At 40.7% G+C, this 25849-nt stretch overlaps 1 protein-coding gene across 1 annotated transcript in view; it reads left to right on the plus strand.

Annotated features, from left to right (window-relative positions):
- Positions 1-25849, plus strand: part of LOC130915403 (IgGFc-binding protein-like) — an 83752-nt gene that overhangs the window by 29527 nt on the left and 28376 nt on the right. Inside the window, exons 12-24 of the mRNA XM_057835392.1 lie at positions 4078-4198; positions 4342-4671; positions 5681-5852; positions 7432-7529; positions 12004-12134; positions 12208-12377; positions 12730-12944; positions 16852-17046; positions 17121-17303; positions 17382-17815; positions 21276-21394; positions 22874-23070; positions 23730-23868. Of these exons, the coding sequence (XP_057691375.1) occupies positions 4078-4198; positions 4342-4671; positions 5681-5852; positions 7432-7529; positions 12004-12134; positions 12208-12377; positions 12730-12944; positions 16852-17046; positions 17121-17303; positions 17382-17815; positions 21276-21394; positions 22874-23070; positions 23730-23868 (2504 nt within the window). The remainder of the gene's footprint in view (positions 1-4077; positions 4199-4341; positions 4672-5680; positions 5853-7431; positions 7530-12003; positions 12135-12207; positions 12378-12729; positions 12945-16851; positions 17047-17120; positions 17304-17381; positions 17816-21275; positions 21395-22873; positions 23071-23729; positions 23869-25849) is intronic.

The following is a 25849-nucleotide window of genomic DNA, read 5'->3' on the forward strand; positions in this document are numbered from 1 at the left end:
CGGTTGATTTAGAGCATTTAATTAATTGAATGTAGTTTAAAGCTGCTGATATAGAATGGGTCCTTGATTATTTTATCTACTGTTTTGAACTGTTAACTTGATACTGAAATAGTAGTAGTTTGGTTTAGCCTGAGAGGATTTTTGAACAATTTTGGAACTGATGTACGAAACATTAAAAGCAAGGGGGGGTGGGGATCAATAATCGAGTTTGAATAGAATCGTCGCCTCTGAATCGTAATCAAATCGTTGGGTGCCCAAAGATTCCCACCTCTACTTAAAATGGCATATAATTGTATTTCATTCTTACAACAAAAGGTTAATTTTAAATTCGAGGTCCTTCATATTAATAACCGGGGGCAAAATGAAACCGTGAAAATGTGGTCTGATGTTCACTGTTTGGTGAAGCCCATGACATTTGTTTTTGCAAGGACAAAAGTTTTGTCGCATACAAAAATAAAGTATAATTTCTACCATAAATTATTTTGAAAACACTAATATGCTACAATAAGATCAGAACATAAAGTCGAGGTGTCTTGGGGGAAAAAAACTAATATTGTGTTTGACTCCCATGAGCTTGGAAGACTGCATCTATGCGTCTTGGCAATGACTCAAATAACGTATTGATGAAGTCGTTTGGAACGGCACGGAAAGTATTGCAAGACGAGTTCATCAAGATTCTTTGGTTTCATATATAAAAGGTCCTCCTTTATCTTTCCCCAGACATGGTCAATAATGTTCATGTCTGATGACTGGGCTGGCCAGTCCAGGAGGGTGTGTGTGTCGTTTGAAATGTAATGGGCAGCAAGAATTTCTTGATAGATTAGGCTGTTGATGTTGCTGCCCACTCTGCAGATCTCTCGCACACCCCCATACTGGATGTAACCCCACCCGTGATTTTTCCTACACCAAACTTGAATGTTTACTGGGTGAATCTTGGGTCCATGCAGGTTCCAACAGGTCTTCTGCAGTATTTGCGGTGTATTCATCAGAAAAATCAACTTTCTGCCACTTTTCCACTGTCCATCGTTTCTGCAAGATGTGGGCCATAAACTTCACTATCAGCTGACTAGACAGCTCCTACAGACATTGCGCCACGGCTCCCCGTAGGGGGACATGTTAAAATCTTTGTCATTGGGATTGCTTTTTGCTTTAGCACATGACTTCTCTTTTCTTCTTTCTTTCAAAAACAAAGCTGGCCAATACGCGCGGTCTGAAAAGCAAAGTGTTGTTGTTTTATTACCTTTAAATACCCGCTATTCTCGCGCGATCTTGCAATCCTCGCGTGAACTAATCGAGACGCTCCACAGACACGCTGCTCGTGAAACGCGTCCTATGGAAATTGACGCCGAGCGTCACTGGTGCGTTATCGCGGCGGGATCGTTGACGCGTCGTTGACGTTTCTAGTGTGTTACCGGCGTAAATGTAAAAATGTATTGTTTTTCAGAAAGCCACAAACAAATAACCCTTTCTGGATTCTTCACGGAACAAAAGTAAATAAAATAAAAATAATAATATAATATAATATAATATAATTAATATAATAATAACACTATTAATTAAATAGATAATAACCAAATAACCCTCTCTGGGTTCTTCACAGAAAAAAAATCCAGGAAATAAATAACACTATTGGGGAAAAAAAAAAAATCAAAATGCTCTCTGGTCGTGTTCAGGGGACCGGACCAAATGTGGTGGCGGGCCGCATCCGGCCCGTGGGCCGTAGTTTGGGGACCCCTGATCTAGACTGTTTTACCTTAATATCTATAGAAATTCCGAGATTTAAGCATTTATTTACAAGCATTTCAACTTAAAAAGCGTTTTGTTTTGTTTTTGTGACGGCTGCCATCTTGGATTTTGTATCTCAACACAATAGCGGAATTCAACCTAAATAAGTTGTGATTGTATATAGAAAGACGCAAGTTTTGCTCTTGTTGAGTAAAATCAAGATTATTCTGTATGCTTTCCTCAAGTATCAAGTTTCAGATGTAAAAATTGAGTGATGTTATTAGCTGTTAAAAACAAAAACAAAAGAAAGGCGCTACTTTGGCCAGAAACGTATATGATATGTTAAATATTGCTATTGATCCTGAAAATATAGGCGATTATCTCTGCATTTTGGTGATTTCTGTGCATCTAGCATAAAATCTCAGAATTTTATAGCCATTTTAAGTTTTGTTATACCTATATAAAAATAATTTATCTGGATTTTATTAGGGAACGACTTTAAACTTTTTGTTGGCTGTTTTTTGTTTTAGTTTTATGTCACTAGCGGCTTTGGTTTTGAAAAGATTTGAATTTAAGGTTTTGAAAATAGGCCCCCTGTGGAGTTTCCCGTAAACTGACAGTGAAGTCTATTTGTGGGCCTTGGCAGAGGGTGGGTGTGCGAGAGATCTGCAGATTGGACAGCAACATCAACAGTTTGTAGTATCAAGAAATTCTTGCTGCCCATTACATTCTAAACCACAAGACAAGGCAAATTCTTCAGCATGATGGTGCTGCCTCTCAAACGTCAGCCTCTACATCAAAGTTCCCGAAGGCGAAGAAGGTTAAGGCGCTCCAGGACTGGTCATCTCAATCATCAGACATGAACACTATTGAGCATGTCTGTGGTAAAATGAAAGAGGAGGCTTTGAAGCTAAAACCAAAGAATCTTAATGTTGTCTGGGAGTCCTGAAGGACTGCTTTCTTTGCCATTCCAAACAACTTCATAAGTTATTTGAGTCATTGCCAAGACGCATGGATGCAGTCCTCCAAACTCATGGGAGTCACACACGAAATTATTATTTTTCTCCAAGACACCTTGACTTTATGTTCTTATCTTGTTGTAGCATATTTGTGTTTTCAAAATAATGTATGATAGAAATGATACTTTATTTTTGTATGCCACAAGACTTTTGTCCTTGCAAAATCAGCTGTTATGGACTTTACCAAGCTCTGAACGTCATGCAACTTTTTGACGGTGTCATTATGCACCCAGTTTTTAATGTGAAGGCCCTTAACATTAGAATTAACCTTTTATTGTAAGAATGACATGATTAGAAATAAAGTTATATACAGGTAGTCTCTGGGTTACGAACGAGTTCCGTTCCTGCGCTATCGACACAGCCTGGATTTCCGCGTAAATTGGAATGAACACTTTAAGTAAAATTTCAAAATAACTATCCAAAAGTCCAAAGGTATTGTATTTTTTTTTTAATGATGGAGGATACTCTGCCCTCTGATGGCGGCATTGGGTCTGCCTGGACTGTCGCCTTGTACTTAGACGTCTGACATGGATAAAGGATAGCTGCGCTCTTGTTTGGCCCACAAAAGACTGTAAGTTGTTTCAGCCAATATATGTTTGTGTATGTATTTGTAATTAAGTTTAAAGCTACATTTTGTTGAGTTACGTGTGAGCAATTTGCTATGAGAATTGTAAATACGTTAGCTTTCGTAGCATTTAAGCTAACAGACTTTTGTTTGGCAAATTGGACTAAATTAATCTCCTTAATTTACATATTGATCAGACTCGATGGACGTTTGAACACCAATCGTTTTGTGTTAAGTGCTTTATTGTCAAAATGTGTGCAGTTTTGTTTTGTTTTTGTGTACATACAGTACATACTGAGGGAACTAAAATGCTTCAAAAAGCACAATTGCCTTGTTTGCTGTCCGTTAAGCTGAACAACTTCCTAAACTACGTTTAGTGAAGACAGAACACGTCATATTAATAAAGTAAAGTAAAAAATAAGATACTGTGGGGTACAATAAGGTACTGTTTATTTGACTTTAAAAAAAGGCTTTTGTCAGAAACTGCACAGTATATTATTAACAGTTCATATAGATGACGTTGTACTGAAAAAAAAAATGTTTAAAAAAAAAAAAAAATCTGACATTGTAAGCGGTTACTCATTACTTGAGTATTCTTTTCAGTGAATACTTGAGTATTGTTATTTTGAAGTAACGCTACACTTTTGGTTACTCTGCCTACCTTTGCCAGCAAATACATTTTTTAAAGCTTGATCATGGAACGACTTCAAGTTACCAGGCAAGGTAACAGAAATGGTAATACTCATTGTTTCTTTGTGTTTCCTTAAGGTGTATTCCTCAGTCTCGCTGTGGATGCCAGCACCAGGGCAAATATTATCCAGCAGACGTCACTTTCTGGGCAGATAACACTTGTACTACCAAGTGTCAATGCCAAAATGGCAAAGCCAAGGTACTGCTGTTTCTGGTACTGAATGTTGAAATATAGCGAAAGACTTTATGATTTAAAAAATGTTAAGACATGATGGAATTTTGTTATTGTGTATCTTGTTTTTTAATGTAATCCTTGTTCTGTTTTGTTTCTTGCTGCTGAAGTGCAAATCGGTTACCTGCAAGAAGAATGAGCACTGTGCCTTGAAAGGGGGCATAAGAGATTGCTACCCAGTTTCTTATGCCACATGCCAGGCTTCCGGAGACCCCCACTACAGAAGCTTTGACAATCGCCGGTTTGATTTCCAGGGCACTTGTACTTATGTTTTGGCTCAACACAAAGAGGACTCAAAACATTGCCTGGTACCTTTCAAGGTTCTCGTCCAAAATGAGAACAGAGGACGTAATAAGCGAGTGTCGTATACCAAGTCTGTTTCCCTTACGGTACTTGGCTATACAGTCAGCATGAGTCGTGCCAACAAGGGGGAAATACTGGTAAGTCTGATCATTACATGTATTTGTCACTTCTCCATGAAAGTGGAGTATAATTAATAATATTTATTCTAATACTGCACTGGATTTATATAGTGCTTTTCAGGACACTCAAAAACACTTTACATTGCATTATTCTTTCACTCCACACTAAATGGTGGTAAGCTACTGTTGGAGCCACAGCTGCCTAGAGCAGGAAACAATGTAATAAGTATAAATACAAACAATATTATTTAATAATAATAAATAAATAAATACATAAATAAAAAATGATAATAAATAAATAAATAATTAGGGCTGTCAAACAATTAAAATTTTTAATCGAGTTAATTACAGCTTAAAAATTAATTAATCGTAATTAATTGCAAGTCAAACCATCTATAATATAAGCCATATTTTTCTGTAAATTATTGTTGGAATGGAAAGATAAGACACAAGATGGATATACAGTATATATTCAACATACGGTACATAAGTACTGTATTTGTTTATCATAACAATAAATCAACAAGATGGCATTAACATTATTAACATTCTGTTAAAGCGATCCATGGATAGAAAGACTTGTAGTTCTTAAAAGATAAATGTTCATACAAGTTATAGAAATTTTATATTAAAACCCCTCTTAATGTTTTTGTTTTAATAAAATTTGTAAAATTTTCAGTCAAAAAATAAACTAGTAGCCCGCCATTGTTAATGTCAATAATTACACAATGCTCATGGGTGCTGAAGCCCATAAAATCAGTCGCACCCAAGCGCCAGCAGAGGGCGACAAAACTCCAAAAAACACAAGTAACAAGTGGACATTGCACTGTGCTGTCATTTTAATCTGTTTGAGCTGGGCATGTGCATTAATTGCGTCAAATATTTTAACGTGATTAATTAAAAGAATTAATGACCGCCCGTTAACGCGATAATTTTGACAGCCCTAATAAATATTCTAGAATCATTACCTGTCTAGTTAAAAATACATTTACAGTAATGTTATGATCTCATCTTATTCGACATGCAGGTCAACAGCCGGTCCATCAATTTACCATACACCACAGAGGATGGCAAGCTTTCTATCTTCCGTCAAGGTTACTTTGGCATTGTGAAAACAAACTTTGGTTTGACTCTCAAATTCAACTGGAATAGCCATGTTAGCTTGACCCTTCCCAGTTCGTACTCCTCTACCACATCTGGTAAGAACCTTGAATCAGCTTCCCTTTGAAGCTGAATTTGACTCTTTTTGCACACGGATTTTGTTTTTTTAACCACATTATGACAATGGAATGTTTGTGTAAATTCTTGAAATAGCCCATGTGCGTTTTTTCATGATTTAACTTTATTACATTAATATAATGACGCTCCAACATGTTTCATTATTATTGTTTGGCCAGAGTGGAGCTTGGGAGGGTGTGGGTCAGGGGGCTGCCCCCAGATTATTATTTGTAGGGGCCATGTACCCTACTTTTTTGTTGTTGGCTTGGTACATTATTCTTCTCTTCTATTTAACGGCGTGAAGGAATCTAACCTTCTAGCCAGACCCCAGGATCGCGCCAGCCGAACCGCCGGACCCTCGCTGGTGTAGCTCCAACGGCCCAAACCGGCATGACCCGGCCAGAAGGCCAAACTCTGCGTGTTCACCTTAGTCTTAACCCTTTGTACTGACTCCATTTTGAAAGGTTTAAAGAAGTTTCACCGAGAACAGGTTGACAATTTATTCGGGTCGACAGCGAAACAGACACCAACTCAGGCGAGGAGGCAAACTCGTTCGAAAGTCACCATATCAGAAGTCAACAAAAGGTTCCCGAAAAAATTACAACGCTTAGTTAAACACTCAGTCTTTTGAAGGCTCTCGCAGGGCGGGCCGTGGGCAGGAAGAAGGGTGTGTTTGGGATTATTGTCTGTTTGTGGATTGGACAGGAGGATTCGGGAGTTATGGTTGTCCGGGCAATGAAAGTTGTGGATTTAGCCACCTCAGCGTCAAAGGGGCTCTGGGAGTCTTGTCAGTTGTGTTATCAGTTGAATATAGGGGTTTTCCGGTGCTCCTTGTGTTGGGACAGAGCGTCCCGCCGGGAGAACTGATCGTGAGAGTTGGTGCGTCAATCTTGCTCATGACACACATGTTGGGCTTCCGTGATAAGAAGGCGTCGTTTATCTTTTATGCCCTATATTCTGATTCTTTTCCATAAACTATGGTTAAAGTGCTATTTATTCTATTTTGGGTGTGTTAGGGGTGTGTATTGGGTGTGTTAGAGAAATACAAACAGTTAGACGGTGCCTACCTTCAGGTGACACAAGGTGCGGATGTTCACGGTTCCAATCCCAAACACTGATCTTATGGTGGGAAATGTATTTAAGGATTCTGGAATCCAGGGTAACAGGCCCTTTAGAATTCTAGCCAGACAAAGTCTTGTAAAATTCTACATTCCACTGGTACAGTTGAAGAGTTGTCAAATCTTGTTACCTTAATCCACCATTCACAGAATAGGATAGAGAACCGATAATTAGCTGCCTTTACAGCATAATCCAAAAACAAGAATACTCATCAAGCAGGAGTTACCTGTGACAGATGGACTTGAAGATAGTTTAGCTCAGTGGTGCTGAAGCTTGTCAGCCCAGCTGTTGTGGGCATTTGTATGCTGTGAAATGATCTTTTTACAATAAAAGCTAAATACTTTTATCATTTATTATCAGTTTTTCTCTGCAAAAAATGTCAAAGAACACAAACGGTTATAAATGGCTGATTAGTTATTTAATTGTCTGCTCTCTTATCAGGATTATGTGGAAATTACAATGGGAACCCTGGTGATGATTTGCTGCAACCTGATGGCACGCAGGCTAAACATATTAATGAATTCGGCCATAGCTGGAAAGTGAGTATTAGAAGGACCTTACACCTTATATCAAAAATGAGTTTCCTCAAACATTGGTTATAGTTTGAGAAATGTACATTTAATTTGAAAAGAAAAACAACAAAACAAAAGAAATGCGCGTACACACAATTTACATTTCGCACAAGGAACAGTGGTCCTTAGGAGTGAATTAGCTATTATAGTTGAATTAAATTATTAAAGTATTTGTATACTGTATCGCCCTTCTTTTTATGTATTATATTACTTTGGATTTTCCAGTCAACATTGCCAGATAATTTAAGGTAATTTTTATACTGTCAGACACACTTAAGGAAGAACAACCACAAACCCTCTCATTCAAATATAATCACTTAAAATAGACAAGCAACTGAAACTCTGTAGTATGTATATTAAAGTGCCTGTGACAACATGACAAAAATCTTAATTAGCATTATTATGTGAATTACTGTAAAACCATATTTTGAGATGACCGGACTATATACAACAATTTGGCAAAGCGCATTTGATGAGAAATTAGTCTTTAATCTGGCGTTTAGCCCCGCCTGTCATTATAGCACTCTAGCGCAGTGTTTTTCAACCTTTTTTGACTCACGGCACGTTTTTACATTAGAAAAAATCTCGCGGCATACCACAAACCAAAAATCTTCCAAAATTATTTTCTGTACAGTATATTCAATTATAAAATAATTTCTCAGTATGTATACTTACTCAGTGTGAAACTTGAACCTGTTTAGATGAACACAAAGTCGATATCCTTATTCTCTAACAGCTCTCAGCCTTTGTTTTTATTTATTAATTTATTCTTCATAGCAGTTAGGCTTGAAAAAGCTCAGAATTATCAGACAGGGGAACTTGAGCAATGTCTTAAACCACATCAGGGCCTAGCATCTCGCAGACAATGGCTTTGTAGGCAGGTAGTATTAATGTCTCTGTTACGGTGTCGGACTTTTTGTATTTAGCAACAAGGTAACTGGCTTTGAGGGCTTTCTCATTTTTCTTCTTAGTTTTTATATTACTAAAAAAAGTTGCCTGTTTCTCTGTGTTTTCACGAAGGCAAACAAAATAGTCCATCGACTTGTTTTGAAGCGACGGGTGTTTTGTTTGGCGATGACGTTTAAAATTGCTTGTCACCATGGCGCTGTGCTGCTCGTGTAACGTTCAAGAACTGCTCGGATATTTAGCCATTAGCCAACTTGCTGTTCTCAACAATGTGTTGTAATATAACACAGGGGGAGGATTGACGGTCATCGCATATGGATAAAATAGAAAGGACACTTTTGAGTATATCGACACATGATGAGTCTAACTAAATAATGTGCAGTAGACATGTTGGGGGTCCACATTGTCGCAGACAGCAAGGTCTTTGATGGCTAAACATCCGAGCAGTTTTTGAACGCGACACGAGCAAACTTCAATCATCTGCACACGACCGAGAACTTTCTACCTACTCCTTCCTTCCTTCCTTCCTACTGCAACTCCGCCCGAAGACATAAAAAAATATTGTAATAGCCCCCAATGGGGAAATAGAAAGGAGAGGAGTCGGTGATGACTTTCCCACTTTATTGTGGCAACAACGGAAAATAATAAACAAAGAAACTGCTGTATTTTAAGCGGAAACAACTGTTGTGTTTGATAGAACAATAGGGGAGAACAAGTATTTGATACACTGCTGATTTTGCTGGTTTTCCCACTTGCAAAGCATGTAGAGGTCTGTAATTTGTATCATAAGTTCTCTTCAACTGTGAGGGACAGAATCTAATACAAAAGACCAGAAAATCACGTTGTATGATTTTTAAATAATACATTTGCATTTAATTGCATGAAATAAGTATTTGATACATCACTAAAATCGAACTTAATATTTGGTACAGAAACCTTTGTTTGCTATTCCAGATACCAAACGTGTCCTGTAGTCCTTGACAAGGTTTGCACACACTGCAGCAGGGATTTTGGCCCAATCCTCCATGCAAATCTTCTCCAGAGCCTTCAGGTTTCGGGGCTGCTGCCGGGGAACACGGACTTTTAGCTCCCTCCATAGATTTTCTATCGGGTTCAGATCTGGTGACTGGCTAGGCCACTCCAGGACCTTAAGATGCTTCTTACGGAGCTACTCTTTAGTTGCCTTGGCTGTGTGCTTTGGGCCGTTGTCATGCTGGAAGACCCAGCCACGACCCATCTTCAGGGCTCTCACTGAAGGAAGGAGGTTGTCAGCCAAGATCTGGCGATACATAGCCCCATCCATCCTCCCCTCAATACGGTGCAGTCGTCCTGTACCCTTGGCAGAGAAGCAGCCCCAAAAAATGTTTCCTCCTCCATGTTTCACGGTTGGGATGGTGATCTTGGGGTTGCACTCATCCTTCTTTTTCCTCCAAACACGACGAGCCAAGTTTAGACCAAAAAGTTCAATTTTGGTCTCATCCGACCACATGACCTTATCCCATTGCTCTTCTGGATCATCCAGATGGTCAGTGGCAAACTTCAGACGTGTCTGGACATGCACTGGCTTCAGCAGCGGGACCTTGCGTGCGCTGTAGGATTTTAATCCATGACGGCGTAATGTGTTTTCGATGGTTTTCTTCGAGACTGTGGTTCCAGCTCTCTTCAGGTCATTGACCAGGTCCTGCTGATCCCTCACCTTCCTCATGATCAGTGATGCCCCACGAGGTGAGATCTTGCATGGAGCCCCAGAACGAGGCAGATTGACCGTCAACTTGAACTTCTTCCATTTTCTAATAATCGCTCCAACAGTTGTTACCTTCTGACCAAGCTGCTTGCTTATTTTCCTGCAGCCCATCCCAGCCTTGTGCAGGTCAATTATTTTATCCCTGATGTCCTTACACAGCTCTTTGGTCATGGCCATAGTGGAGAGGTTGGAGTTTGTTTGTTTGAGCATGTGAAATGGTGTCTTTTATACAGGTAACAAGTTGAAACAGGTGCAGTTACTTCCGGTAATGAGTGGAGAACAGGAGGGGTTCTTAAAAAAGAACTAAGAGCCGAAATATTTAGTGGTTGGTAATGTATCAAATACTTATTTCATGCAGTTAAATACAAATTTATTATTTGAAAACTATACAATGTGATTTTCTGGATTTTTGTATTAGATTCCGTCCCTCACAGTTGAAGAGAATTTATGATACAAATTACAGACCTCTACATGGCTTGCAAGTGGGAAAACCAGCAAAATCGGCAGTGTATCAAATACTTGTCCTCCCCACTGTATGTCTATATGCTGTCATAGCAGATTCAGGGTGCATTAAGCCCCCCACCTATTTTTAATTTGTCCGTTTTACCTTGAAAACCCCCGTTTACAGATGTCGCGCAACCGCTTTTGTTTCAACACAGCCATAAAACGAAGGTAATTCATTATATTTATTATTCAAAATGTCTGTCGTTTTTAGCTTGGAATCATTAATTGATGCCTCACGCTTTTTTTTTTAAAAAAAAAAAGCGACTTTAAAAAATTATTTTCTCACAAATTATAAAATTTTGAACAAAATATGTCACAATGGAAAAAAATGGCGTCTGTAAAAAAGTCACTGATATCTACCTCATAACTATCGCTTAATTGTATGTTTTTTGTTACTTTCGCATTATCGCATGTTAGATGATAAATAATCGATCCAAACAAAGAAAATTTGAAAAAAAAAAAAAAACGTTTAAAAGGGTAACTATATGAAAAAGAACATCTCGACCACTCATTGATGTCTGCGATTTCTGCATCACGACCCTTGTTATATTACCATGTTTCACCCATAAAATCCCCCCAAAATCCAGCTGTGGCCATTCACAGCTGTGTCTTGACACTCAGTGATACATGCTACATGGAGTTTTTGGATCGAAACAAGGTAAGTACGCGATAATATCTCGTTAAAGTCATGGCGTCTTTAATTCTGTTCTCGCGTGCTCTCACCTCCAGATAGGGTTTTGCTGTTTAAAAAACTTTTTTTTTTTTTTTTAAATCCCCTCCTGTTCAAAATGTTTCTTCCCCCAGAAAATTGAGATTTTAAACTTTCCAATGATGTATCACACATGCATATCGGACAGTTTTGAAAGTTGGTTAAATTGAGGGTCTCAGAGCGGAACTTCAAGTCACCTGAGTGTTTTCCACCATATATAAATGCGACATTAGATAATTTCTCGCGGCACAGCTGACGAGCTCTCACCGCACACTAGTGTGCCGCGGCACACCGGTTGAAAAACACTGCTCTAGCGTACCCAGCTGGATGATGACGTCGGCAAGGTAACGATTTCAGCCGACGTGCTAACCCGAACCGAGCGGCTTCTCAGAGTCTTTTTCTCAACTAACGAAAACGAAAAATCACACAAAACTACCCCAACTCATGTCACACACAGTTCACACACCTTTTCAACCTGTATACAATTGAAAGCACGACAAAGAAAAGATATTTATCGTTCAATATTTCTACAAATAGTTTCTAATTTTTCTTCTGATAAGTCTTTCTTTTACATGCAGGCTGGGGGAGACCTCGGCTGCACTAGTGACTGTCCTGGTAATAAATGTCCTGAGTGTGAGCCTGCACTGCTACTACGTTACCAGCAGAGGCAATACTGTGGTATAATCTCTGACAAATCTGGTCCTTTCAGGTAAATGCTTCTTAAACAGCAGTACAATTCTGAAAGTACAACTTGAATGCTGTTTTTCCCTCTGTCTGTACAGCGAGTGTCACAAGAAACTTGATCACTCTGGCTTCCTCAAAGACTGCTTGTTTGATTTGTGCATGTACAAAGGCCACGCCTCAGCCCTATGCAGCAGTGTTTCAACTTTCAGTACTTCTTGCCAGGAAGCAGGAGCCACTGTGGAGACTTGGAGAAGGGAGGACTTTTGCCGTATGGCCTGCACTCACACAAAAAAAGGCTTATTTCTTCATTGGTTGAGGGTATCAGTTCCGAGCAGATTTGCTTGAAATCACAATATTACAAGAAAAAAAATCGTAATGTTATGAGTTTAGGCTGTAATGTTACCCAACTTTAAACCGAATATTTTTTTACTTGTACTTGAGTAAATTTTCTGGATGCCAAATTTTGCTTTTACTATTTTGAAATAACACTACTCTTATGTGAGTAAAATGTTTGGCTACTCTACCCAATTCTATATGTCTAATATTTCCAGATAGTTACTAAGAATTCTGCTGGTTAGAATGTTTGAGTAATTCCTACGATTTTACTGTCTCTCTCCTAGCTCCAACCTGTGGTCAAAACAGTCACTATGAAGTATGTGCCCCGACTTGCCAGTTTACTTGCAGTGGTCTAACACCCCCTGAAGGATGTGATGAGAGCGCCCCCTGCACTGAGGGTTGTGTGTGTGACGATGGATTCATGCTCAGCCATGACAAGTGTGTTCCTCTAACAGAGTGTGGCTGTCAGTATGAAGGACAGTATTATAAACACGGGGAGGTAGGGCAACTCTAACGACTTTGAAATTACCGAATATACTCGCTTATAGGTTGCAATTTTTTTACCAAAATTTTCACCCAAAAATGCGGGTGTGACCTATAGTCAATATGATCCAAACTGCCAAATTTTGACTCTCATAAAACTAAAAAAAAAAAAGCATACAACTTAGCATTAGCTACGTACGCTACATATACGGACATGTTACGCTCAAAATAATCTACAAGTTTCTGATATAAAAATACAACATCTCATACAACAACAAAAATATGCACTGTAATTCAGACAAACAGTACTTATGAACAAAACTTACCCAAGGAAGGAATAAAGACAAACATCACAGCTGAATCTGCAACTGTCTACGCCATCTTGGCTTTCACAACAATGTCATCAAGCAACCTCAAGAGGGTGCTCTCAGAGAGTGCAAAAAAATTTCTGAACATTACCAATGCCGGAACACCCATGATAATGGGACAGCGTTAAGACTGTTAAGAAACAAAAACTAGTAACTTATTAAATTTACCACATTGGTATTCTTTATGTAGCGTACTTATAGTTGTTACTATATATGTAAGTTGTTACTAAATAAAAATACAGTCAAGTATTGGGGAAAAAAAGTCTTCCAACCATCCATTATCTACCGCTTAATCTTAGGTCGGGTTGTGGGGGCAGCAGCTTTATCAGGGAAGCCCAGATTTCCCTATACCAAGCCACTCCAGGCGGGATCCCATGGCAGCCATGAGACATAGTTTCTCCAAGTGTCCTGGGTTGTCTCCGGGGCCTTCTGCCGGTGGGACATGACCTGAACATCTCTCCAAGGAGGTGTCCAGGAAGCATCCGAACCAGATGCCCGAGCCACCTCAGCTGTGCTCAGCTCAATGTGGAGGAGTAGCAGCTCGACCATGAGTCCCTCCCGGATGACCGACCTTTTCATCCTATCTCTGAGAGACAGCCCGGACACCCTCCGGAGGAAACTCAATTTGGCCGCTTGATTACGGGATCTTGTTCTTTTGGTCATGACCCACAGCTCGTGACCATAGGTGATGGTAGGAATGTAGATCAACTGGTAAATCGTTAGCTTCGCCTTTTGGCTCAGCTCCTTCTTCACCACAATGGACCAGTGCAGAGTCCACATCACTGCAGACGCTACACCAATCCACTAGCCTGGAACTCCAGACTCATCCCTGTTCCAGCTATAGAGTGTGGCGACTGTTCCATGGATCAAATTCCCAGGGTGGAGCAAGCCACAGCAAACAGACAGCGGAGTGGACCAATCAGCGACGGGCGGACGTTTGGTAAAGTGACAAGAAACTCTAGCTCGAGGACGTAAACATACGAGGAGAGCGGAGAACGGAAAAGTTTATTCAACATGGCTAGCGCGAGACAGACTGTTGGTTTTAGCGACTCAATGTGTTTTGGTCATGAAAAACTGAATTTATGGCAGATAGGAACATATTCTCGGCTCTCCCGTTCGCCATCCATGTTGTTGTGGAGACGACTTCCTACGCGCAAAAATTACGTTGCTCATTAAGAACACGTCACGCAAATAAACAAATTTGATTACACGGACGATTTTGTTCGTGCTCGAGAGGCCAATAAGGAGCGGGGTCCCAGACTCTATAGACCCTACTCACCAACGTCACAGAATGACGTGTCGCTGTATCCGGCCGTCATATTGTCCGTCTCTGTTTAGCCCTATTCTCAATGGTTTCAATTAGTCGTTCAGTTCATAGAGCAATTCATGGAAGCCCCGGTGCTTTCAGACATTGTAAACTCATTGGATGCGTTGCATAAAAGGCGTTATGTGGAAAAGCTTCAGTCAATCCATTCACCAGATCCATATTTGATGCCTAAATCGATATTTTTCGACCCGCTGTCTTCGCCCTCTCTGCCTGACATCTGCTACCCTGATATCTACAACTATCTTGTCCACACAAAATCAGCCTATTCTCACGAAAGTTTGAAAAACTTTAAGAGCAGCACTCTAAGCAACATTACCCCGTGTGACCCAATTTTCTAAAATGGCGACAATCAATAAAAAAAAAAAAAAGTTGACTGCGATGGCCAACACTTCAAGGATAAGTGGATATTGGACTATTTCTTCAATAAAACATGCAACAACTGTGTCTGCCTAATTTGCAAAGAGACAGTCGCTGTTTTTAAAGAGTTCGATGTGACGCGATAATATTACCGAACAAGACACGCTGACATGTAGCCTACGACATTACAGGGAAGATACGCAGCGAGAAATTATAGCAACTTGAAGTTAATTTAATTTCCCAGCAGCAGTATTTCGCAAGAGCCCGAGGGTCGAAAGAGAACACCACAAAGGCGAGATTGTTGAAATTATGAATTAAAAAAAATAATAACAAAGCAAATGTGACACACAGAAGGGCTTGCTAAGATTTCTTTAAATGTATTGTTCTACGTAAATCAGCCCAGGTAACATTTTTACCACACCAAATCTGGCCCCCTTTGCAAAAAGTTTGGACATCCCTGTTTAACCGATGATCCGTAGACGAGGCCAGCTTATTTCACTTGTTACCAGCTAAATATTATTCAAAAAATAAAGATGGTGGAAGAAATAAGCATCTTGAATTTGAAACGGTATGTTGTCGGCGATTAGCCAAGCAATGATCTTAATTGTGGTTGTCAGCCCAAAACCCTCTAAATATATATTAAATGCATCTTACCAGATATAAAATGACTGCTACATAATCTGTGGTAATCGTTTGGAGCCCAGTTTTCTCGTCGAATGGCAGCAGTCCATCTCGCTCTCCTCTCCGGGTCTCTCGGAATACGATAGAACCTCAAGTCTCTCCGTCTATCTTCTCTGTTATTGCAACCGACCGCCACACACGCCTTCACCATTTTGATTATTAATGTTAACGAGCAGAAAACACGCCATAATAGGAGGAATTTACGGAGCGGTAATGCATCAACAACGACGGGTTGACGGACAATATGGCGCGGGGGCGTGGTTGTGACGTCATGTGAGTAGGGTCTATAGGTGGAACAGCGATGAGTCTGGAGTTCAGGCTACCAATCCGCCTGTCGATCTCCCGCTACCTCCTGCCCTTACTCGTTAACAAGACCCAAAAAAACTTGAACTCGTCCACTTGGGGCCCGATGTCATCCGCAACCCGGAGAGGGCCCGCCACCCTTTTCCTACTGAAGACATGGTCTCTGACTTGGAGGTGCTGAGCTTCATTCTAACTGCTTCACGTTCGGCTGCGAACCACTCAGTGAGAGTTGGAGATCACGGCTTAATGAAGCCAACAGCACCACATCTTCTACAAAAAGCAGAGATGCAATGCTGAGGCCACCAAACCGAACCCCTCAACACTTCGATTGCGCCTAGGAATTTCGAACAGAATCGTTGACAAAGTGCAACCTTGACAAAGTCAAACCCTCACCGGGAACGAATCCGACTTACCGCCGGAAATGCGGACCAAACTCTGACACTGGTCATACAGGGGCCGAACAGCCCTTATCAAGGGGCTTGATACCCCGTACTCCCAAAGCACCCGCCACACAACTCCCCACGGGACACGGTCAAACGCCTTCTCCAAATCCACAAAACACATGTAGACTGGTTGGGCGAACCTGCATGCACCCTCGAGGACCCTGCCGATGGTGTATAGCTGGTCCACTGTTCCTTGGCCAGGACAAAAACAAGCACCCCTGAATAGACTTTACCAGGCAGGCTGAGGAGTGTGATCTTTAAATATTGGTATCATATTGGTATCAAAAATTGGCCCCAAAATGTCCAATATTGTGGTGCGATCGAGTGTCAAGCTAAAATACATACTTTTTTACCTATCTGCCTGAGCGACCTAAACGCGAGTATATACGGGAGCTGATACAACATTGTATTGTTGCCCATGTTTCTTTCAACTGTCGTTCTTAGGTTTTTTATCTCGGAGAGTCGTGTAACACTCAGTGTGTTTGTGGAGACAACAGACAAGTGGAATGTAATCCTGAATTCCGTTGTTCGCATCATGAGAAGTGTGTTGTGACAGACGGCGTGGCCTCTTGTTCTCCCAAAAGTGTGGCTTCTTGTTCCGTTCACGGAGTCAGATCGGTCCACTCTTTTGATGGGAAGGTAAGAAGTCTCTTCCTCTCAAAGAGTCGCTGCACACTATTCTAAAACTGATGTTTCTAAATTTTGTTTTATAGGCATATCCTCTGTTGGGAAATTGCTTGTTCATCTTGTCAGAGGTGGGAGAAGGCGAACATGTGGCATCTTATTCTGTGTTGGTTGAGCAGAACAGAAAAGATGGCTATGTCACTCGTAGTGTGGAGATGCAAGTGTACAATGTGGAGATCACTATGGAGACGGGGATTGTTTGGGAGATCGAGGTATGATTTCACAAAACATGCCGGACAAGGTGCTACAGTCACATATTGTCACATCACCTGTGTGTTTGTCTGAGTCAGGTTGATGGAATCAGAGTCTCACTACCTGCATCACTGGCAGATGGACAGATTCAAGCATATCAGAATGGCATCAACATCATCATTGAAACTGACTTTGGTCTAAAGCTAACCTATGACACCAAAGCTGGCATCAGATTGCAAATCCCATCCACCTATAAAGGCTTACCTTTCGGTCTCTGTGGCAACTACAATTGCAAGTTGTCGGATGACCCAGCATCAGAGGGAGGAAAGCTGGCAAATCTCTCAGCTCTGGTAGTAGAAAAGGATGATGTCACCTGTGAGACGGGCTGTGGAAGTTCTTCCTGTCCTGACCCCGATGGGCAAACGACCCCCGAAGGCGAAAAGGCTTGTGATGTCATCAGAGATGAGCACGGGCCGTTTGCAGGATGCCACGTAACAGTGTCGCCAGTACCCAATTTTGATGCCTGTGTCAGGTCAGGAAATCATTTTAACTTTTGATTTTCAGTCTGTGTTGTGCTCAAAACAACAACTCATCGAGACTACATAGATAAAATTGAAAAACAATTATTAGATTGAACACTTAAAATGGTGTTTCTTTGATTTAGCAGATGTCACTCCTTGCTTATTTTCATATTTACGTTGCACCCCTTTCGAGACCAAGACCAGTTTCAAGTGTTAAAACAAGGGATGTCCCGATCCGATCACGTGATTGGAAATCGGGCCGATCACGCAATTTTTCAGGGGATCAGAATTGGGTGAAAAAGATCGGGTTTTTAATTTTTCTGCTTCATGCTCGTACAGCACCTCACCCTCCCTCCTGCTGCTTTTTTTTGGGTCACCAGTGCAGCTGGCGTGTGGTGTACTTAAAGTTATCGACAGGTTATTGACAGGTTTGTTGCTTTAATCTAGCGAGGAAAGGCTCTTTAGTCAATCTTCGTTGTCCAGAAGCTGTTCTTAGCACGAGCGTCAAAACGTGAATGAATTTGAGTGGACTCACTCAATGAAGCATTTAATAAAGACAAGCATTTTTGTATGTTATTCTTGTTTAAAAATAATACACATTATGAAGGTGGCACGGTGAGACAGTGAATAGCATGTTTACCTTACAGTTCTGGGAATGTGGGTTCAATCTCTGGCCTTCCTTTGTGGAGTTTGCATGTTTTTCCTGTGCCTACGTGGGTTTAAGGTGTGTGTGAATGGTTGTGTGTTTATATGTGCCCTGAGACTGGCTGGCAACCACTTTAGGGTGTACCGCGCCTTCTGCCTGGAGTTAGCTGTGATAGACTCCAGCACCCCCGCGACTCTCAACAGGATAAACCTCAATCGGATAAACAGTTCAGAAGATGAGTGAATGAAATATATGAATGTTATGGAGAGTGACTGAAAGTATGCCATTACAGGTGATGCAATTTAGAAATGTGGGTGCGCCTCCATTTTGTGCTGGTGCACCTTACATAGAGGGGGAGTTCAGAATTTTTGACATCAGGCTTAATCTTCGAGATAGCATCTAAAAAAATTGTCCTGAGCCTTTTCATACACATATCCAGCAAAATTCCCGTGTAAAGTGACGCGGGATTTACTCGCGTTATTGCTTTCACGCATGTATGGATGTCCCGAGAATGACGCGGGTTGGACACTTTCACAGACTTGTCCCGTGTTGCTCACTGGCAATCTCTGTGCGGGGAGGGCTGCTGGCGCGATTTTATAACCCGGACATTTTGGTCCGCATCGGCTGTCACAATGTAGGTCAAATCATGTTTTTTTCTAGAGTGAACGTTCCTGACATCGTAACTGCAGCCAATTTAAGCTCATCAAGACTGTATTTAAGCGCAGGTTGTGCTGGTATTTGAGTGTACTGTATTTGTTATGTTGTCTTATCGGCTCTCTGCCTACCGCTTAGGTTAGTATTATTTATCCCCGTCGACCTAATGTCACAGGCCCATTGAGTTATTCCCCCTTTTCCATGATCGCGTGTATTTTTGTTTGCATTGAATAAACCCTTGAACGCTTCCCTCCGTTGTTCTCTGCTTTGAAGTACAACCTTGTTTCTGCAGTAGCGGACCCTGACATCGGCAACAAAATAAACCACACATTTCCAAAAATGGACGATGGACTCTCTTCCTCGGCGCTATGATCTCGTAGTAATTTAAATTCGTTATGTTTTCAGTTTAACTTAGCCATTTCCAGCTTGCTATATTGATAATTGCGATGTTTGTTTTACCGGTTTTCGTCTTACTGCGAAAAAAGAGGAAGTGACGGTCGGCCAGCCATTATATTTACATCGTCAGCCATCGTTCTGTGACCCCGGGAATTTAACGGCTGCTTTTACGCACACTGCTTCCCGGGAAAGTCCCGGACATTATACTAAGACACTACCCGTGAAATGTCCACGTAATCTCCGTGTCAGTCGACCCGGGAAATTGTTTTGACACATAAGGGCTACCTGTTTAAATTCCGCGATTTTCACGGTATTTCGGTGTGTGTGAAAGGGGCTCTGCAGAATGAAATGAATACCGTCAGCTTTTTTGTGACAATGTTTTGGCAGCATGGGTGTTTTAGAACAATGGTCTGCATTTTGAATTTATTTGACTTTGTTGGATCTGTTCGTAGATCTGTATCGTTTTTTTGCTGGCATGCTAAATTGGCCCCATTGACTCGTGCTAGCTTAGCCACTCCGGAGCCCTGAAACTAACAAATGCCTTACAAACTGCGCGCAATTTGTTGAAATCAACTCCATCAACTTATTAAACCGCAGCTAACTCGAAGATTAAGGCAACCAATGGCAAAAGTAAGAGTGGAGCCTTGGCAATATACGAGGGCATTCAAAAAGTAATGCACTCAAGTGCATTGCTAGTACAGGATTTTACCAATCTTGTTTATATTTGGCACAAACATGATAGGACACACCTTTTTGCGATGTTTATGTGTGTTTACTTATTTTCAGATTTTTAAAGCTTAAACTGGCTTCCAAAATGGCTGCCCCTCTTGAAGCTCATCAGAAACAAAGAGCTATAATCAAATTCCTTGTTGCAGAGGGAGAAACCCCTCTGAGGATTCACAACCGGCTGGAAAATGTCGACAAGGATGATACCATAGATTATAGTAATGTAAAAAGATGGGTACAGTGATTTAAAAATAGTACTGAAGACCACGAAGAGGTGGGTAAAGCCAGCATAGCTGATAAGCCCCGCAGTGGTCGCCCATCCACCTCTGACGAGCTTCAAGAGGGGCAGCCATTTTGGAAGCTTGTTTAAGCTTAAAAAATCTGAAAATACGTAAAACACATATAACAATCCCAAAAAGGTGTGTCCTATCATGTTTGTGCCAAATACAAACAAAATTGGTAAAATCCTGTACGAGCAATGCACTTGAGTGCATTACTTTTTGAATGCCCCTCGTACTATATCGCAATGTTAATTTTTTCTAATATTGTTTAGGCCCATTCAAGAGTATGCTAGATATTAATGCTGCTGTTTGTGTTTATAACGGCTTTTCAAAAAAGCAATTAAAATTATTGTTGCATGTTTTGTATCCTTACACAGTCTGGTAAATACCAATTGTTACAAACTTTACTGGTTCATCTCTGCTTGACAGTGTCAAGCAAAGATGTTATTTACCGCCACATGCAGGGTAATCTGCGTATTGCCTTGGTGACCAAAACAAACACTGAACAAAGATGGCAGCGACACTTGGCCCCTGAGGGTTGCATGTGGCCCCTTCTTGGCCCCTGTGCCACAGCATGAGCCACACAAAATGATGTGGCGGGCCAGATTTGGTCCACGGGCCTTCACTTTAACACTTATACCATCGCAAGTGAAAGGGTTGAAACCCCCCCAATCAGTGTTTATTTGATATATTTATTCAGTGTTTATTATATTCATGCTTTTCTTCAAATATTATCGCTAAACATCAAAAACACCTTTTTATTTCAAGGGAAATGTCCTCAGAAGAAAAAGACCAGGAGGTTCTGTGTCGTCACATTCAAAATTATGTCCTCGCCTGCCAACTAGCTGGCATCCAGATTAGCAAATGGAGGAGTGACGCCTTCTGTCGTGAGTCTAAAGTGAACTATTGAAATATTATTGGTACTACATGTGTATGTTTAATTTCAACTCTGGTTTCAGTCTGCAACCCCTAGCAAAAAGTATGGAATCACCAGTCTCAGACGAGCACTCACTCAGACATTTTATCTTGTAGAATAAACTCAGATAAAAAGCTTGAAAAAATAATGAATTAGTTCAAAAGTGCAACTCTGTAGCATTCAGAAACACTAAAGGAAATGAATAAAAAACATTGTGGTGGTCAGTAAATGTTACTTTTATAGAGCAAGTGCAGGGAAATATATATGGAATCACTCTATTCTGAGGAAAAAATATGGAATCATGAGAAACAAACAGAGAAATAACAATCAAAACACATCTCTAGTATTTAGTAGCACCACCTCTGGCTTTTATGACAGCTTGCAGTCTCTGGAGCATGGACTTGATGAGTATTCTTCATCAATTTGGCACAAACTTGTCCAATTTGGCTCTTGTCCAATGCAGATTCTTGACTCTTGACAAGGTGATGATGCTGGAACTTTGGTGTGGTGCTGTTCCAGTGAGATTTACAAAGATGATTGCCTGAAGAAAACATCAAAATTCCCTCAGTCCTTCATGATATGGGGCTGCATGTCAGGCAAAGGCACTGGGGAGAGATAGCTGTGGTTAAATCTTCAATAAATGCACAAGTTTACATTGAAATTTTAGACAGCTTTCTTATCCCTTCAATTGAAAATATGTTTGTCATTTTCTAAGATGACAATGCATCATGCCACAGAGTTAAAACTGTTAAAGCATTCCTTGGAGAAAGACTCATCCAGTCGATGTCGTGGCCTGCAAATAGCCCAGATCCCAACCCTATTGAAAACCCGTGGTGGAAATAGAAAAAAATGGTCCACAGCAAGGCTCCGACCAGCAAGGATGATCTGGCAACTGCAATCAAAGAGAGTTGGCACCAAATTGATGAAGAGTAGTCATCAAGTCCATGCCTCAGAGACTGCAAGCTATAATAAAAGCCAGAGGTGGTGCTACTAAATACTAGAGATGTGTTTTAAATGTTATTTCTTCGTTTCTCATGATTCCATTTTTTTTTTTCCTCAGAGTGGAGTGATTCCATATACAGTATATTTCCCTACACATGCTCTATAAAAGTAACATTTACTGACCACCACAATGTTTTATATTCATTTGTTTTAGTGTTTCTGAATGCTAGAGTTGCACTTTTGAACTAATTCATTATTTTTGTCAAGCTTTTTATCTGAGTTTGTTTATATTTTTATTTATTTATATTATTTTCGTCAGTACAATAGAAGTGCTTTGAATTCAGAATTCATAGATTCATAGTTTTTTGTTGTTGCAAGTTTGATTTCCCTAAACATGCATTTTATAAAAGTGTTCTTCTATCTTCCCAAATGTTTGATTATTATTTCTGACATGTTATTATACCAGTAGCTATAACGCAAATGAAAATCTCCTAATCTATCATTGTAGCTCTGACATGCCCATCAGGAAGCCATTACGAGCTGTGCTCTTCCTCCTGTTCGTCCACCTGTGCCTCTCTGGAGAGGTCAGATCCTTGCCCAATGTGCCAAGAGGGCTGCCAGTGTGACGATGGACTGGTGTCAGATGGTGACCGTTGTGTGCCTGTGGAGAAATGTGGCTGCGTAGTGGATGGATATTATTATAAGGTCATTGTTAGCTCTAAATCGCATCCTCTCCCTTAACGCTAGACACATTTCTAACTGTTGTTATCCAAACATAAGATAGAAACAGAGCCAGAATGTTATGATCTCCAATGCTCTGTTTCAGTGCCATTGACAGTGCTAGCCGTCCAATCCATTTTGACAGAGAAGGGCAAATAACCCTTACCTGTCAAAATAAATTTGACATCTAGCACTTTCAATGGCAGCTAGTGAGTTCAATGAATCCCCTGTAAGGGTTAAAAAAAATCATAACCCACACAAAATGATGTAGCAAGCCGGATCAGGCTCCCAGGCCTTGAGTTTGACACAAGTGGTGTAGAAGTTAAGAAGCCATTTGGAATGAAGGTTAAATAACTTAAACAACCAAAAAGGGTCATTTTTCACAGGTAAATGTTCATTTCCTCAAATAGCATTCACTAATATACACATAGGACATAAAAACACGAGTGCATTCCTTCACTTTAAGATTCCGCCAGAATGACATTATGAAGACTTAACAAAGAGACATGCGTGTAAGCACATAACAAGACAAAAATACTGAGTCAACATGCAACATCCTGTCATGAAATATTGGAATTATTATTATGTGTAATCTACATTTTTTTCCCCGCACTTGCCATTAACACCCTTCCCTCATTTTACAGTCAGGTACATCTGTGTTCAAGGAAGACTGTTCTGAGCTCTGCGAGTGCCACTCTGGGCAGTTTATCTGTAAGCCCACAAATTGCAAGGCAGGGGAAGAATGCACTACCAAGAATGGAATAATGGGCTGTGTCTCCACAGGTTAGTGGTCAGGCAACTGAAACATTAGATCTACACTACTTGAAAAATGTTCACACTTTATAAAATGGTGACTCATATACGTATATCTCAAAATGTTGTCCACTGATCATACTTATAACCAGAGGTGGGTAGCTAACATTTACTTTGTGACATTTACTTGAGTAACTTTAGGCGGAAATGTACTTCTAAGTGTACAGTGGTATGAAAAAGTATCTGAACCTTTTGGAATTTCTCACATTTCTGCTTAAAATCACCATCAAATGTGATCTGGTCTTTGTCAAAATCACCCTAACATTTATAGGTTTTCATATTTTAATGACGATAGCATGCAAACAATGACAGGAGGAAAAATATGTTAGTGAACCCTCTGCCTAAGGAGACTTAAAGAGCAATTGAAACCAATTTTTACCAAACAGTTTAAGTCAGGTGTGTGCCCAATCACTGATAAGTGGTTTAAAGCTGCCCAGACCAGTATAAAACACACACCTGGTAAGAATTGTCTTGATGCATTGTCTGATGTGCATCATGGCTCGGTCAAAAGAGCTGTCTGAAGACCTGCGATCAAGGATTATTGAATTTTATAAAGCTGGGAAAGGATACAAAACCATCTCATAGGCTACGTTCATACTACAGGTCTTAATGCAAGAATCCGATTTTTTCGTGTTTTTCCGACTCGAGTGAGGAATTAACTTGACGGTCTGAACGTGACAAGTCGCATAGAACTGGACCATTTCAAATCCGATCTGGGTCACTTTCGTATATGGTTCAAATCCAATCTGGGCCAAATTTTTCCAGACTGTCGCGGCGGTCTGTACTGTCCAGTCTCTCAAATCGGAATTCATGCAGCAATTACGTCATCAAAAAGCGAGAGAGATCCTACGGTAGCGTTGCAGCTGGGCGTTATTAGCGCCTAGCTTGCCTTGAACACGGCTTTTTAGGATGGGTCGGACTTGACAACAGTCATAAAAAAATTTAAATGGGTTGAAGATAAGCCTGAGAATGATCGGTTTTCTGTCTGCTCCATATAAGCAATATTTCAACATTGCTTACACGGCCGAGAGTCGGGGTAAACTGCCCGTATGTGTGTGTAACATGCACGGACAGTGCGTTCATGCTATCGATCCATATACTTTGAATATAAGCCTAAACTGGGATCATTTATGTCTGTTATTTGTGTCCTCTTTTTAAAATGCAAAATATGATATCCCTGGAATGACGGATGACAGCCAGCATGTGTGGTCATTTGTTTTGATGCTTCTGCGTATGCGGGTCCTCTTGCTCAGCGCGTGTCGGACTGCGAATTAGTGCGCATGTGTAATACTTGAATGGTCTCAGTGGACAAAGGCAGTCTGAACGGGCACGCCAAAAAAACACATATGACCAAAAATCAGATTTATGCATTAAGACCTGTAGTATGAACCTAGCCTAAAAGTCTGGATGTTCATCAATGGACAGTCAGCGAAGTTGTCCACAAATGGAGAGAGTTCAGCACTGTTGCTTCTCTCCCAAGGAGTGGCCGTCCACCAAAGATGATCCGAAGAGTTCAGCGCAGAATACTCAGAAAGGTGAAAAAAGAACCCTAGGGTGTCTGCTAAATACTTACGGAAATCATTGGCACAGTCCAATTTCTCTGTGCACACATCATCTATATGTAAAGCTATGGCCAAGAATGCTGTTCATGGGAGGACTCCACGGAGGAAGCCACTGCTGTCTAAAAAAAACATCGCTGCACGTTTAATGTTCACAAAAAGGAGCTTGGACACTCCACAGAAGTTTTGGCAAAATATTTTGTGGACTAATGAAACCAAAGTTAAGTTTAGTTGGGAGTAACACACAACGTCATGTGTGGAGGAAAAATGGAACAGCTCCCCAACATCAATATCTCACCCCCACCGTAAAGCATGGTGGAGGGAGCATCATGATTTGGGGCTGTTTTGCTGCCTCAGGGCCGGGACAACTTGAAATCATTAATGGAAGAATT

The sequence above is a fragment of the Corythoichthys intestinalis genome, chromosome 4 (assembly GCF_030265065.1).
Source record: "Corythoichthys intestinalis isolate RoL2023-P3 chromosome 4, ASM3026506v1, whole genome shotgun sequence".
In the NCBI taxonomy this organism is placed as follows: domain Eukaryota; kingdom Metazoa; phylum Chordata; class Actinopteri; order Syngnathiformes; family Syngnathidae; genus Corythoichthys; species Corythoichthys intestinalis.